The sequence below is a fragment of the Colletotrichum paranaense genome (assembly GCF_030867605.1).
Source record: "Colletotrichum paranaense strain IMI 384185 chromosome Unknown Scaffold_2.1, whole genome shotgun sequence".
NCBI lineage: Eukaryota > Fungi > Ascomycota > Sordariomycetes > Glomerellales > Glomerellaceae > Colletotrichum > Colletotrichum paranaense.
The window spans coordinates 1,817,156-1,832,547 of NW_026848960.1; the positions used below are offsets into that span (position 1 = coordinate 1,817,156).

The 15,392-nt window shown below is 55.6% G+C and overlaps 5 protein-coding genes across 5 annotated transcripts; 3 read left to right on the forward strand and 2 right to left on the reverse strand.

Annotated features, from left to right (window-relative positions):
* Positions 1 to 1,132: 1,132 nt before the first annotated feature.
* Positions 1,133 to 5,410, forward strand: CPAR01_02494 (inositol polyphosphate kinase; the record flags this gene model as incomplete). The annotated part of the gene is made up of 1 exon (XM_060486781.1): positions 1,133 to 5,410. The coding sequence occupies one exon, from the start codon at positions 1,133 to 1,135 to the stop codon at positions 5,408 to 5,410; it is 4,278 nt and encodes a 1,425-aa protein (XP_060354109.1).
* A 913-nt stretch (positions 5,411 to 6,323) lies between these two features.
* Positions 6,324 to 8,075, forward strand: CPAR01_02495 (FAD dependent oxidoreductase; the record flags this gene model as incomplete). The annotated part of the gene is made up of 1 exon (XM_060486782.1): positions 6,324 to 8,075. One exon carries the CDS (start codon positions 6,324 to 6,326, stop codon positions 8,073 to 8,075), a length of 1,752 nt encoding a protein of 583 aa, XP_060354110.1.
* Positions 8,076 to 8,593: 518 nt separating this feature from the next.
* On the reverse strand, positions 8,594 to 9,618 carry CPAR01_02496 (uncharacterized protein; the record flags this gene model as incomplete). The annotated part of the gene is made up of 3 exons (XM_060486783.1): positions 8,594 to 8,645; positions 8,698 to 9,187; positions 9,255 to 9,618. 3 exons carry the CDS (start codon positions 9,616 to 9,618, stop codon positions 8,594 to 8,596), a joined length of 906 nt encoding a protein of 301 aa, XP_060354111.1.
* A 2,235-nt stretch (positions 9,619 to 11,853) lies between these two features.
* Positions 11,854 to 13,162, forward strand: CPAR01_02497 (carbon-nitrogen hydrolase; the record flags this gene model as incomplete). The annotated part of the gene is made up of 2 exons (XM_060486784.1): positions 11,854 to 12,351; positions 12,422 to 13,162. The coding sequence occupies 2 exons, from the start codon at positions 11,854 to 11,856 to the stop codon at positions 13,160 to 13,162; spliced, it is 1,239 nt and encodes a 412-aa protein (XP_060354112.1).
* A 328-nt stretch (positions 13,163 to 13,490) lies between these two features.
* On the reverse strand, positions 13,491 to 14,738 carry CPAR01_02498 (uncharacterized protein; the record flags this gene model as incomplete). The annotated part of the gene is made up of 1 exon (XM_060486785.1): positions 13,491 to 14,738. One exon carries the CDS (start codon positions 14,736 to 14,738, stop codon positions 13,491 to 13,493), a length of 1,248 nt encoding a protein of 415 aa, XP_060354113.1.
* Between the last annotated feature and the right edge of the window lie 654 nt (positions 14,739 to 15,392).

The window sequence follows — 15,392 nt, forward strand, 5'->3', positions numbered from 1 at the left end:
CTCTCTACTGGGACCTCCCGCTTTCGATAATGACGATGTCAAGTGAGCAGCTTAGGATAAGAGGCTACCTTATTCTACAGCACAGTCGGAAGTATTGTCGCTCACAATTTGGCCGGGAGGCTACCTGCATTTCAAGCTGCCCTGAACGTGATGGTCATGGTGTGTTTGCCCCTCCATGACACACACACACTCACTTACTCTCACGCACATTTTCATCCCCTCACTCATCAACCCCGACGTGAGGAGATACCTCAACTTATCTGACATCGTACTGGTGCCAGATACTCCGTAATCATCCATAAGTAAGTCATCGGTGATGGATCGTACTGCCCAGTCTCATGAGATCGAGACCCAGAACTCATGAGATTTGACATCCACATACCTTGCGGTACTCAGCCCACCGGGCAGCAGCAAGGCCCACTCACCTCCACCGCTCACAGACGCATCGCAGCGCATCGCATCGCATTGGCCCTCGCATTCATTCAGTATCTCACTGGCTCTACTCCGTATCACACTCATACATGCATCACTGTCGTCGCCAGTCACTACCGGCACCCACCCTCACCACTCACTCGAGTACTCACTAACTCGAGCGGACTCCTTAACTTTCCTTGAACCGAGCCTACCTTGACCTGCCTATCCGTACGGTATCCGTAAGGTAGGTGAGGTAAGCAACTGAGGTGAGAACCAAGGTACCTAACCTAAACTCAAGCACCTTGTAGGTAACTTGTACACCCCCGGCCTCTCGTCACGACCCCGGGCCCCTGGCCTGCCCTGCCCTGTCCTGTCCCGTTCCCCCTCTGGGCCTCTGGGCGCTGTGCGCTGGGCTCTCTGGTCACTCGCTCGCTCCCTCCTTGCCACTGTCCTGCCCAATCCTGCGCCCACACCTTTTTCCCAGCCCGCCCACTTTACTCTTTCCTCTCGCCTACCGCCGCATGTCGTGACGTTCCTTTCCATTTCCCCCATTCTTACACCTTGCCGAACCTCCCACACACACACTTCCGTCACTCACTCATTCACCACACCACGTAGGAGACGCAACCACGCCGCTCTCTATCCCTTCTGCCGCCCCAGAAACAATCGGCGACCAAATCCTCCCATATCGTCCAGACTCTCGCCAGATGTTTCCCTCATGTCCAGCCCGCCTCGTAACGCCGAAAATGCCGCACCCGCGACCCTGGTGAGCTCCGCGCATTTGTCGTCGTCGTCGTCGTCCACTCCCAGTTCCGCCTCCGCTTCCGCCCCCATCATCTCTAGTCCCAAGTCCAGTCAAAGTCCCAGTCCGAGAGATCCAGCTGCCAACCCGACTGGTCTCGACGAACCTGGTACCGAGCCTGTTACTGATGCTGGTCTTACTGCTGCCCCGGTCGCTGCTCCTGCTTCTCCTGCCGCCGCCGCTTTCCAACACCAAACTCTGCCTCAAGTCCCTCTGCAATCACTTCAAGTTCTAGACACCCCCCTAGCCCAAGCTGCAGATCCACCCCCTGCCACGGCCGCTGTCACCCAGCACCAGCAGGATGTCTCGAGCCATGTCGACCCGAATATTAAAAAGCCCCGAGGCCCTGCTGCCCTCCCGAGGCAGTCCGGTCCGTCCTTGCTAACCCAAGCCCTCGCCTCAGCTCGCGGCATCCCTTCGAGAACACATTCCCACCAAGACCAAACACCGCAACCCTCCAGCCAGCTTTCCACCCGCTCGCTGCCTTCGCCTACCGCCGACTTCGTCCCTTCCAACGCACACTCAAACCCCAACCCGTCCTCTGCTACTGCTGGCCTGGATCCTCTTGCCGTCGACGACCTCCGCAATGTTCCCTCCCTTCCCGGCCATGGCGCCTCAGTAACTCCCCGAAGCGCTCCTCAACCCGGCATCGTACCCCCTTCCGACATTACTACACAGACCGCTGCTGTTCATACCCCCGACGCCGACATGGAGATAATGACATCGCCCACCTACGATATGGCCAGTTTTCAGGGTATTCGAGCAATGCTGCTGGATCACCGCGACTTTCTCAAGAGCACGCGCTCGCCTCGTGGCAGGGGTTCCTCCCTGGAGCGGGTTGATCCGGAGACGCGAGCACAGGGAGGCCTCCGGAAAAGCAGAGCTCACTCTCACTCCACCAGTCCAGAGGGATCTCTCAGTTCAGTCGCTCAAATGGACCAGAAACTACACCAGGATAACACTACCGTGCTTGAAGGCCGACCGAAGAAACTGGAGCAACGCTTCTCCGTTGGACCCGAGAAGATATGGTCGATTGGGTCGAGCGAGGCCATCGACGGACAAGAAGATGGCCAAGTGGAGAAGTCCGTTCACGAAGCCATGATTGGCGCCGAGCCCAACGCTCGCAGCCGAAAGGCTAGCTACAGCCTACGATTCTTCCGAGAGGGATTGCCCAAGGAGGAGAAGACGCCAGGACGCAGAAAGGACCAGCGACCCAAGGAGAAGCCCTCTCTGAGCTCAGATTCACAGGAGCCGCTCTCTTCAGACATTGCCATTGAAGATTTCGCCAAAGCTGCCAGTGCTCAGCCCTCGCCTAGAATTCTCGACAAGAAGGATTGGGTGCCAAAGCAACTAGAAAGAGTCAAGACTTTCCCTCTTCAGTCGCCTCAGGCTGGTGAGACCCCCATCTTGACCGACTCGCCGACTCAAGATTACTTTGGCTTAAGGAAGGTCAATGGCGACATTTTCCACAAGGTGGATACCGATGGCGCTAGATCGGCCAGCAACACGTCCGTTCCTGCGAATGGAGAGAAAGAGGGCGACGCCTCGCTACCCTCGATTGAAGAATCCGGAGCGGTTGAGACCCGACGTCTGTCAGCCGACAGCAGCGACCCTGGAGAGAGCCATGAGGAGGGAGACGAGTCTTCCGAGGAAAAAATTTCTTCAGCTGTGTTTGTACCGCACCCCGGCTTGGAAGAGGCTGCAGAACGCGAGAGAGACGTTGCGAAACCGAGACAGACGCCCGGTCGCACCATATCGAAAGCCAGAGCCGAGGACTTTCACCCTTGGCTGGTGAAGGCCGATGAGCCCGAGCCCGAGGAGGAGCTGCTCTCTCCTGACCAGCCTCCCGAAACCCCTTCCAAGTCGAAGCCGAAGCGTCTGCCCGGCGAGCCAAACATTACCCTACGTGAGGTTCAACCGGGCACTATTAAGGACGTGACGGCTGAAGAAGAGCCGGAGCCGCCGACGCCGAAGCACATCCCTGCACACATTGATGACCACGCGCACCACCATCAAGTCGAGCAGAAAGAGCCTCTCGAGGCCATCGAACTCATCCCCTACAAGCACCAGGTTGGCGGTCACACCACACTTTGGCGTTTTTCGAAGAGAGCTGTCTGCAAACAGCTCAATAATCGGGAGAATGAGTTTTACGAAAATGTGGAACAGGATCATCCTGATTTGCTCTCATTTCTCCCACGGTACATCGGTGTCCTGAACGTGACTTTTCACAAGCAAACCCGTCGCAAGTCGACCCACAGGCGTGATGACGCTCCTTTGCTGGAGCGGAAGCCGACCGGAGAGATTGGTGTCATGGCGTCAGCGGACGCGACGAAGTCGAATGGATCCAACGGCGCGTCTCAGCCGAGCCAGGAGCACCGCCGCATCATTAGCCAGTCACTTTCTTCCGCGCCCGAGCCAATCCCGACGGTGACCTTTGACGACAACTGGCATATCCTGCCCCGGAATCTGCTGCAACCAACGCCTCCTCCAGTAGTCATGCCGCCTCGAGGCCGAAGCACCTCATCTGCAGGTCTTCCGGACAACCCTGAGCAGAGCAAAATGGCATCTCCAACAAGGCCGAGCCTGGATGACAGGCACGCGAATAGCTGGGGTGCAACCACCGTTAACAAGCGGCTGCGCAATGAGGTGTTCAACGACGTCTTCTTGAAGCAGCCAATTCCGATCCACAAGCACCGCCGCCCACACCAAAAGTCGATGGCTTTTCGTAAGCAGCCGACATTGAGGCCAGCTAGCTCCGTACCCGACTTGGTGCGCAGACAGGATCCGTCTGCCGTAGAAGGTCACGCACCTCAAAAGCCTAGCCCGCTTCGGCCAAGCAGCTCCTCGCCCCCTCCCACAGAGAGCATTGCCATGGAGCGCCCGAGCCATCTCGAGGCTGCCGAGGCAGAAGCCGAAGATAGCGATGTCAAGGACGTGACTGGTACCAGTGCACCGGAGCCGGAAACTCTTGCAGACAAGATTATTGCTCAAAAGAAGAAGAGACGTTACTCTGGAACAGGCCTCCGACGGAAGCCACGAACAGTGACGGAGTCTAGAGGACATCTCAAGTACTGGGAAGAGGCGGATGACGCTGGTTATAGAGGTGAAGACGAAGGCGGGCAGTCCCTCATCACGTCCCAAGTGAACTCGCCCATGATCGAAGCGCCAAGCACGAATGGCACAAATGCCAGTGAAGGTGCCGCGAAAGAACTGAGTCTCCCAGTGCCTGCTGCTGATGCATCTCAAGCCGACGTCCCGACCGAAGCTGAGTACTCTACGTATGCGTCAACTGTTCCGTCCGAGGTGCCTAGCCCTACCCAAGAGTTCCGCAGAATCCCGCGACCTGTGAATCCGAAGGAAGCGCAAACGCAAAGAGACTCCCGCGTCGAGTACTTCCTCCTTTTGGAAGATCTCACGGCAGGCATGAAGCGGCCTTGTATCATGGACCTCAAGATGGGCACCAGACAGTACGGCGTAGAGGCCACGCCCAAGAAACAAAAGTCGCAGCAGGGCAAGTGTGCCAGGACAACCTCGCGTGAACTCGGCGTGCGTGTATGCGGACTTCAAGTCTGGGATGTCAAGAGTCAGAGCTACGTCTTTAAGGACAAGTACTTTGGACGTGATCTCAAAGCCGGCCAGGAGTTCCAGGACGCTTTGACGCGATTCTTGTACGATGGCGTCGACTACTCGAGCATCCTGCGACACATTCCGACTATCCTGCAAAAGCTGGACCACCTCGAGTCGATCGTCCGAGGACTGGACGGCTACCGATTCTACGCCGCCAGTCTCCTCATGTTTTACGATGGCGACACGACCAGCGAGGGTAATGAATACGATACAGTCGTTGACGATTCTACGACTGACTTTGCAACCGACACGGAGGAGACGTCGGCGTTGCGCGAGAAGAAGAAGCAGAAGAAGAAGCGCGGCATCGACTTCAAGATTGCCGACTTTGCAAATAGCCTGACTAAGGGCGACCTTGCAGAGGGAAAGCCGTGTCCGCCGCGGCATCCCAATGAGCCGGACCGTGGCTTCCTCCGAGGTCTTCGAACGTTGAGGAAATATTTCCTCAAGATCCAGAAGGATATCCGTGCTGAGATGGGTCCGGATTGTCACAGACGAGGTCACAGTATGGATGTTGATGACATTGACATCGACCACGTCTCGGATGAGGAGGGGTCTGTCAGCGAATGATTCAGGGGAAGAGGGAGAGGGGAGAAGGTGTCTCTTTCTTCATGTTGATAATTTGGGAAATTATTTTTATTATTCTGGATCGGGTGTGTGTGGCTTTTATGGAATGGAATGGGACTTGGGGTTCGGCGGAGTCAGGGACGGCATTTGACAACATACCCGGCATCGGTTCGGCGTCACAAATACAGATTTCAAGGCAACTGAGATGTTTTGTACTTTCATTCTGTTTTCTCTGTCTCTCTCGAGTGAGCTTCAGTGGTGGCTGCTGCAGACTTGTGCCGTGTCTGACGTCCGACGTGGGCGTTGCTGATGAGGAATGCTGTGATGCGAAGTATTGGTGAGGGGGGTGTGAAGGCGTTTGCGTTTCTTGTGTTGCCTTTTGGGGTTAGGTTTAGACGTCAAGGTAGACAAAATGAGTAGAAATCTTTTACCGTACTTCCCTCCTGAATTGATCCAATGGCCTTTTGTGTTCCAATGATAGTACTGAGTCCAGGTGATGGGGGGGGAAGTAAGTAAACGCCACGGCCACGGCCCTCTCTCACTCTTTGCGTCCTGTTTCCGAGTTGCCGGGTTGCCGGCCGCTTGAGGTCCGGGTGTCTTATGTAAGCTTCCGACGTCGATCGAAGTATAACATTGGAAGGGATGCTCTTTGCCAGCACACTTGGACACATGGCTATGCTGGTTTCATCCAATATCTCATGACGAACTTGATCAGCGCTCCCATCCATATACTTAGCTCATTCAAGTCCCAGTAGGAGGTTTGTCTTTGGGTAGTAGTACCAAAAGAAGTGGGCCACCAAGAGATTACAACATATGATCGCTTGCTCGACTCGCTTCCGTCACGAACAAGTTCAAAAAGAATCATTTCATTCCTGCTTCGCCTCAAGATAGTGAAGAAGAACTATCACAAAGCATAATGGGCTCCGTCCTCTCCGCCCTCCGCGGCGCAACAAAAACCGTCGGCGCCGTCGCGAAGCTCCTCCTGGACCTGAACAAGACGTACCAAGCCCTCCTAGCCCGCGTCAACGCACCGCCGGGCCTGCCGCACGCGACCCCTTCGAGCCCGTACTGGCTCGACGACCCGCCGTTTCCAGAGCTGGCGGACGCGCAGTCGCAAAAGCTGCCGTCGGAGGCGGATGTTGTTATTATCGGGAGCGGGATTACGGGGGCCGCGGTGGCTAGGAGTCTGTATACCGCCGCAGGCGCATCGGATGGAGAAGAAGGGGAGAAGAAGGGACCGAGGGTTGTGGTGCTTGAGGCGAGGAGTTTGTGTGCCGGTGCGACGGGGCGGAATGGGGGACACGTCAAGGCGAGTCCGCACGAGCTGTTTTCGAAACTGGCAAAGTATTTCGGTAAAGAGGGCGCGGCGAGGTTGACCAAGTTTGCGTTGAGGACCGCGGAGGCCGTGTTGGAGGTTGGTGGGGAGGCGGGCAGGGAAGTGGCCGAATGCAGACGCGTCGAGACGGTGGATTTCTTCCTCGACGATAAGGGGTTCGAGGCCGGGAAGAAGGAGGTGGAGGAGTTGAGGCGGTGGGTGCCCGAGGTTGAGATTGCGGTGCTGGGGAGGGAGGAGACGAAGGCGAAGTTTGGGGTCGAGGGGGGTCATGTTGCGGGTGGGTTGGTGTATGGCGCCGGCGCGCTATGGCCGTACCGGCTTGTTGCGAAGATTTGGAAAGAGTTGGTTGATGAGTTTGGGGGCACGTTGAGCTTGGAGATGGATACGCCTGTTGAGGAGGTCGTGGTGGATGGCGAGGGGGGTGGGAGGCCGTATGTAGTTAGGACGACGAGGGGGGCGATTAGGGCGAGACATGTGGTTCATGCTACGAATGCGCATGCTGGGCAGTTTTTGCCTGGGTTGAGGGGGAAGATGGCGGGTGTGAAGGCTCATATGACTGCTCAGCGACCCTCGACGACGACACCCTCCATGCAAGGTACTCAGCAAGGAGAAGAAGGAGGAGGCTTCCAGTGGCCGGATAACAGCCATACTGGAAGCAAATCATGGAGCATCGTCTATGGCAACGGCGCCTTCGACTACGTCACGCAGCGGCCTAACGGGGACGTGATGCTCGGTGGCGGGTTCGCGCGGAGCGCGGGCGAGGGGGTGGACATGGTTGGCGTGTACGACGATTCCGGGACGGACGGGATGACGATTGCGCATGTGTCTGGGGTCATGAGCGCCGTGTTTGGGACGCGGTGGAGGGGCGATGTGGTGAGGGTTTGGAGTGGTGTTTTGGGTGTTACGGGGGATATGGCGCCTTTTGTTGGGCGGGTTCCCGCGAGTGTTGCGGGGGTTAAGGGGAAGATTAGTTCGTCTGGTTCTTCTTCGTCTACGTCTGCATCTTCTTGGTTTGGGTTGAAGAAGGAGAGGGAAAGTGTCAAGGTGAAGAAGGCTGGGAAGACGGTTGATGAGATGGAGGAGGAACAGCCGTGGATGGGGGCCGAGGCTGGACAGTGGGTTAGTGCTGGGTATTGTGGTGATGGTATGGTCTGGGCCTGGCTTTGCGGGTCCGCGTTGGGGGTCATGGTTGCGGGCAAGGAGGATGTTGTGCTGGAGAAGGGGGTTGGATTCCCTGGTGGTAGGTTGGCGGAGTGGTTTCCCAAGGAGCTGTTGCTTACGGAGGCGAGGTTAAGGAAGGCCGATATGAGTAATTTGGTAGATGAGATATAATGTGATGTATAGGAATGACAGATGATTGCGGTTAGGAATATGGCTAATCTTGATGTTTTCTCCACCTATTGGACACAACTAAGGCCACTACGGTCCATAAAAAAAGTGACAAAAGGGAGACTCGAACTGGCAAAATGGCAGACTATAGTGCCTCTGCAAGACGCTGGGTGCAGCGGGCTTAGATAGAATTCAGTTTGCGATCTATGGACGAAGACGTCGCACGCTAGACCACTTGGCCAGAGTGTAGTTGCTCGCCCACCCCGACAGACGATCCAACCTTGCTCAGCTATAGAGGGACTGTGGGCTGTGGGACCAAGGTTGAAGTAACCTTGATGAACTACTTGATGGTGCGGCATTGGCTAGTAGCAAGCTCATGTTACCTTGACATCCTGCATGAAAGGTATCTGGCCGTCAAAATGTCTCAAACTATCCGGAAAGCCACTCCCAAACTTATGGTACATGCCGTTTCTCCAGCTTTTACTATCATAAAAAGTTCCTAAGCTCATTCAAGACTAAGATCAAGAGTCTCCTGACTGTATTTGGAGGAAAACCATCAGTACCGCCGCATATCTATACTCACGTTAGTCATGGGCCTTGTATTAGGAGGCAGAAGATATCGTACGCTGCAGTTGCACCTAGTGCTTCGAAAGGTTTAGCCACCATGGCTAGGGAAAGAACGAGAAGGAAGACGAAGATGAAGACCGTGATGACTGCGAGTTTAGCCTTGAGATCCGTCAAGGCCTGGAGGGTCCATATGGGCGTGATGAGCATCAGAACTCCGATGGCGATGATAACGGCTGAGGCGAAGCTGTCCATCCGTTTGTCAGAATAGTAAGTGACTTCCTTCTCATCGTAAGTCGCAACCCTTTCTTCTCCATGTCTCCATAGACTAAGCGTTCGTAGACGGAGGGATCCATCAATAACTTGACGTAACGGGGTCTTCTCTCTCGCTGCCACCGCTACAAGGTCCTTCTCATGACTCAGATACCTCTGCTCATCCTCTGAAATAGCCCTATAGTCATGGTTGTGATGCCAATTACGAAGACTTTTCACGTCTCGCCGTGGTGCTGTGGACAACTTGCGGAGTGTATGTTGTTGTATCAAGAACTCATCTACGTAGTGACTGTCAGCCAATCCCGAATTATATTAGACGAAGAGTGACAGGTTATGGTATCGTACTATAATCCCTCAGCTTCACCGATATTATCCTGACTAAATCGATACGGTCTGGCACATCTTGTCTCAGCGTGCCGTTATTGAAATCATCCGCGGCTTTTGCACTGAATTCATTGTCTAGAACTCCTAGCTCTTCCTCAAGCCACGACAACTCATCCTGAAGTGCCAACGCTGCGCGAACATTCAGTGAGTCGAATCTGCGAAGTACGAAGAAGTCATCATCCGAGGAGATGAAATTAGTGTAGCCTTTGTAGCCGATGTACTTCCACGGCTTTTCTTGAATCTCCTCTTCGGTGGGCTCTTCTTTACGTGCGAACGAGAACACTGACCCTTGAGGAACATGCTGGATTGGCGGCTGCGTCGGCATTGTTGAAAAGGTGTGCTTGGCTGTTGCTAAATCTCCAAGATAGAAAACCTCGACGGCAGATATTCGAGTCACATGTGCCGAAACAAGCTAGAGGTATGGGAAGGTGACCCAAAGCTGGACGCCAAGGCATACTCGGACATCTACCTGCGCGTTGGTTCTTAGGTACGTAGGTACATTTTGGTCACCTCGCTACCCTCCCATTCGTGAGGTTCCAAAAATACTTGGAATATGTGAGAAAAGAGACAAGGCAGACACTCATTGCATTAGTTTCGTAAGGCATCCAGGAGGCTGACAGTCGTGGCCAGCTTGTAGCCAGTCATTTGCCAGATGGAAAAGGGGCCTATGGATGTAACACTGGCGATTGGCTGCTTTCTAGATCGAAATGAAACAAACCTCACAGCCTCAAGCGCATACATGCAGAGCGGCATGCCCTAGGTAATGCAGCAGATTACCGCCAGACAAAGCATACTCTGCGAAGTTCCTTCTTCATAAACTTGCGGTTTGCCTCTCACTATTGCTCGGTCTTGGGCACCTATCGCAGGAATATGACAATCTCTACTTGGAAGTTCCAGTGATACCGGATCATCCTGAACTCCCGTTTCAGTCAGTCAATTCGTGCCTTTCATTCGCAGTGCCTTTTAGAGATGAGTCGGAGCAGTGGACAAGGACAAGTAACGAGCTTTCCGTTATTCTTTCAGGCTCTTCTCACGTGGTCGCAGGCGTCATACGCGAGCTCAACGGCATCCGATTGGGATGAAATTCGATTTGTGCCCACTGCTGCGACTGTCCAACAAAAACAACCAAGCCTTGTTGTAGCCGCACCTGCGCCATTGCATCAACCACGGAGGACTGCGACTGTCCAACAAAAACAATCAAGCCTTGTTGTAGCCGCGCCTGCGCCCTTGTATCAACCACAGAAGACTACAACCCGTCCAACGTCTCACTGTCCTCACGAAACCCCGGCCGGATTTTCGTACTATCAGGCTGGATGTTCAAGACAAAAAGCCGTTTGTTGTGTAGAATGTGGCTCCTTGGACGAAGTCGACAATGATCACTGGGCGACTGCTATATGTTGCACAAGACGAACGGAATGCCATCGATGCCATCGATGCCACCAGTGCCGCCAAACAACATCCGGCGCGCCTTGAGGTCTATGAAGTCATTCTCTACTCTGTCTCAAAATCACAGATTCCCAATCGAGCTTGAGTTACGACTTGTGTCTTTGTCAAGGTTTAATGACGACAAGCTGGCAATTGTTGAGTCATTACGAACTGTATAGCACAAATGGCTGTAAGTTACGAGAAATGGCGAAATTATGGGGTCCGATATGTAAGGTGTAGGCGATGCTCTGGCTCGGTTGACATTCGAGGATAAGGTGGCGAAGATCGGGTGATGATGTATCTTTCTTATGCAACAGCTTTCATTCTTGTTGTCTTCCACATCTTCGATCGATATGTTTCTTTAGCCATGGTGAGCGAGCAAGAGACTCCAGGCATTTCTGATCTGCGACAAGAAAACGAGGAGTTGCGATCTCAGTGTCTTTGAGCCTCTGCTAACCCATGATTAACAACACCAGCAACGGGTACAAGCATCCAGGGGCAAGGGCCCCCAGAGGCCCACTTGCGACAGCCTAAACCTGGAAGCGCACGCGACGTTGCTGAACCGTGGAGCTCCTCTTCCCGGGGGGTGTTACCTTAGGTACTTACATAGGTAGGTTGTGTGGTTGTTCAGCTTTCGGGGTCCGCCCACCCTGCTGCGGGGTAGCTAAAGACAATGTGACAATGACGTCCCCAGTAAAGGCAAAGCTTCCCGTTGGAACATTTCCCCCCTCCTTCCGTCCCCCTCCGCTGGTGTCCGCATCGTGGATCCTTTTTCAACATGCAAGAAGCAATAGCGCCCTTCATTCGGCGTTTGAATCACCTCATTCCCAGACTGGAGTCTTTAGCCCAATTTTTTTTCTCTGCTTCATCGGCCCGGTCGCCCTTTTCAAATCCCGCGGGAAACTGCATTGTTATCTCAAACCCTTTAATACACCGCTTCAGCTGAACTGACTCACAGTACAAGGTATCCATACAGCTCGGATACCATCGCTTCAAGCATTCTCGCTGGATCTAATCCATTAAGGACTCTACACCGAGCATCCAACGCCCAAATCTCACCACTTACAACCATCGCCATCACCAACATCACCAACATCACACACCCGCAAAACCACACCCCATACAAACCGCCAAAATGCCTCCAATCCGCCTCGCAACAGCGTCCCCAGCAACAGCAGCAACAACATCCCAAACCCTCTCCGACATCTCCACCCTCGCGTCCCGCGCATCCTCCTCCGGCGCAGACCTCCTCCTCCTCCCCGAAGCCTACCTGGGCGCAGGCTACCCCCGCGGCGCCTCCTTCGGCTCCAAAATCGGCTCCCGCGCCCCCGAGGGCCGCGACGAGTTCCTCGCCTACTTCAACGCCGCCGTCGACCTCGGCGACACCGTCGGCGACGCGGGCGCCGGCGGCGGCGACAAGTGGGTCAAGAAACAGCTCCCCGCGCAGCACGCCGCCGGTGCCAAGGTCGAGAGGGGCGACGGCTCGAGGGAGGAGCTGGAGAAGATTGCCGCGCAGACGGGCGTTTTTTTGGTCGTCGGGTGCATTGAGCGCGCCGGCGGGAGCTTGTACTGCTCCGTCGTCTACGTCTGTCCCAAGCTGGGTATGATTGGGAAGAGACGCAAAGTGATGCCCGTAGGTTCCCCTCCCCCCCTATCCCTCTTCTCTTCGATATAGTACTATCGTGACTGACACCATCCAAAAGACCGCAACAGAACGCCTCATCTGGGCCCAAGGCTCCCCCGCGACCCTCCGCGCCGTCTCCACCACAATCAAGGGCGTCCGCATCAACCTCGCCGCCGCAATCTGCTGGGAGAGCTACATGCCCCTCCTCCGCCAGTCCCTCTACGCCCAAAACATCAACCTCTACCTCGCCCCCACCGCAGACGGCCGCGACACCTGGCTTCCCCTCATGCGCACCGTCGCCTGCGAGGGCCGCTGCTTCGTCGTCTCGTCCAATATGGCCGCCAGGCCCCTTACCACCACCTCGTCATCAGCAGCAACGACCACGACGACGGCGGCGGCGGCGGCATCAGACAACGACAGCGGCATCGAAGACGCCCCAGACGCCCAAATCTACCCCACTCGCGCCCGCCGCAACTCGTGCCTCACAGAAGACGGCAACGAGATCGCCCTTCCCGGCGCCAGCAACGGCACCAGCACAAACGGCACAAACAAGACAACAACAAAGGCCACGACCTCGACGAAACCGGCCCTCGAATCCAAAGACTGGGTCTCCCGCGGCGGGTCCTCCATCGTCGGCCCCTTTGGCGACGTCCTCGCCGGGCCGCAGTGGGAGGACGACGAGGGCATCATCTACGCCGACGTCGACTTTGAAGACTGCATTCGCGGACGCTTGGACATTGACGTCGGGGGAAGCTACTCGCGCAACGACTCCTTCAAGTTTTCCGTCGAGGGCCTGGACCTGGATCCCCTGCCGTATTAAAACAATGCTGTCGAGTGGGCAGTCCGGCTGTAAGTACTTATCAAGACTGGCATATAAGTAATCACCAAACTTGATAATTGGGTAATCAATGGCAAAAACCAAGAAAGTACGATAATCAGACCTCGTTCGTAATGCATGTATTCCCGTCAATGCTCAACTCACGGCTAGCTGGCTGCGTATGAGCCCCGTGAGGGTAATATCCATGAAAGCGCCCCCAATCCCAAGTACCGAACCATCCCAGTCCCCCTCCCATGATGCCAGCCAAACACCCAAGCCCCAGACTCATTAATGCGAGAAAATGGTCGTGAATAGTGATGGAATATTGTATTTAGCGCTCCTCGTCGTCCTTAGCCCGATTCGTACCGTCGCTCCTGTCTTCCGTTCCGCTCTTTTCCGAGGTCTCTCTTGGACTAGTCAACGGACTGGTCACGCCGCCGATGCTCCCGCTGATGCTGTCAGACCGGCTGTGGCCCAGCAGCCCGCTCCGAACGCTCGCTCCGTCCCCAGTGCCGCTCTGCTTCGCATAAAAGCTGTTTCGGTCGCCCGGTATGGCGGGAGCGACACCAGTGGCCGAGTATATACTAGTGCGTTCGGCGTTGGCTATACGCGAGCTGCTTTGGTGAAGCCCCGGGGTTGTCGGCATTCCCGCACCCTGTTCGATGTTGGCGCTTAGGACGCTCAGAGGAAGGCTCTCCCGGCTACCGCCCCAGAGGGAGGAAGGGGCCAGGGCACGGACAGAGGCATCGGTATCGAGTGAGCGACGGCGACGACGTTGCGATGAGGACGCTAGGGTGATGATGGATGCGTTATCGGTAAGCAGGTTGTTGGCCGTAGCCGTTGTGTATGTTTGGGGGTTGCCAGAGGCCGACCCCGCAGGCGCAAGATGGGCGGGGATGGCAGATGCGGGCGGTGCTGTTGGGAATGGTTGGTTGAAATGGATGGATTGGGTGTGACCCTGGTGCGATGTGTGGTTGCCGTTGTTGGTCGGGTTCGTTGGCACATGGGTGCCGCCGTTGTTTGGCGTCATGGACTGGATTGTGGTCAAGGTGGTCGTCAATGACCGCACTGACGGTGCTGGGGATGAAAATGTGCTGTCTCCCCCTCTGCGAGACTCGACGCCTCCAATGGTTCGACTCGTCCCTGCCACGGATGGAGCGCCGTGGGACGGGGCGACTAGGGAATGAGCGCCATCGTGATCAGTCGAAATCGTGGGGGCCATGGATCTTGCGCCGGCGGTGGGTGGGGCGCGACCATCGTCGGAGGACATTCGAGAAGACATGCGAGAGGATCGTTCAATCGAGGTTGCGCTCCCGCTCAGAGCGGTTGAGAATGAATAGGAACTGGTTTCGACGTCGACATCGGCATGGCTAGCGGAGCCTACTCGGCCTGATTGAGGATAGGGGTTGTTGTTCTTGGAGGCTCGCATCTTTGCGTGGAGTTTGGCCTGTTGGCGCTTGGAGCTGGGAAGGCGAACGCCGCCTCCATCGCTAGAGGATGAGCTTTTGAAGTTGGTGAGCTTCTTGACCCATGTGGAGAAGGGACGGCGGCGGCCAGCACGATCGGGACGATCTGCCATGTTGTCAGTTTATTGTGCGGTTGAGGCGACTGACCACACGGCATGGGCTGGAGCTGCCGAAGGATTGCGCCTTGGGCAGACGGCAGTCGCAGCGATAAAGCAGATGCGGACAGAAAGGTAGGCTATAATTACCGTGCGGCTGCAGCGCGGCCTCGGTTGTAGCCATTCGGTCGCCTTGCTGGGTTGGTTTTGTCGCAGGGGATTATCTGCCGGAGGTGGTTGCAAAAGGGGTATCAGTGGAAGAAGTCGAGTGGTGAGATACGGCGAAAGATGAGGCGGTAGATGGAAGTCGGGGCGTAGGACTCGAGCTGGAGAAACGAGCGGGCGTTCAAAAGAGCGTGCAGGAGGGGGGTAAGGAGAAGCGTCAGTCGACGGGAGAGTCGGGTTTTCGGGAATGAAATGGATGAGTCGGGAAGGTTGAAGGAATGTGAGCAAAATGCGGTGGTCGAAGATCAAGATGGGAGGAAGGTGTGCGGTGTACGGTGTGTCGGGGTGAGAGTGGTGGTTAGGTCGAAATTGAGAATGGGAGGAGCGAGAGCAAAGAATGAGATTGAGAATGGAAATGGAAATGGGAATGGGAATGGGACTGGAAACGGAATACTGAAAGTGGGATGGGAAAGAGTCCAAGGCAATGAATGCAAATGGCAGCGGTAC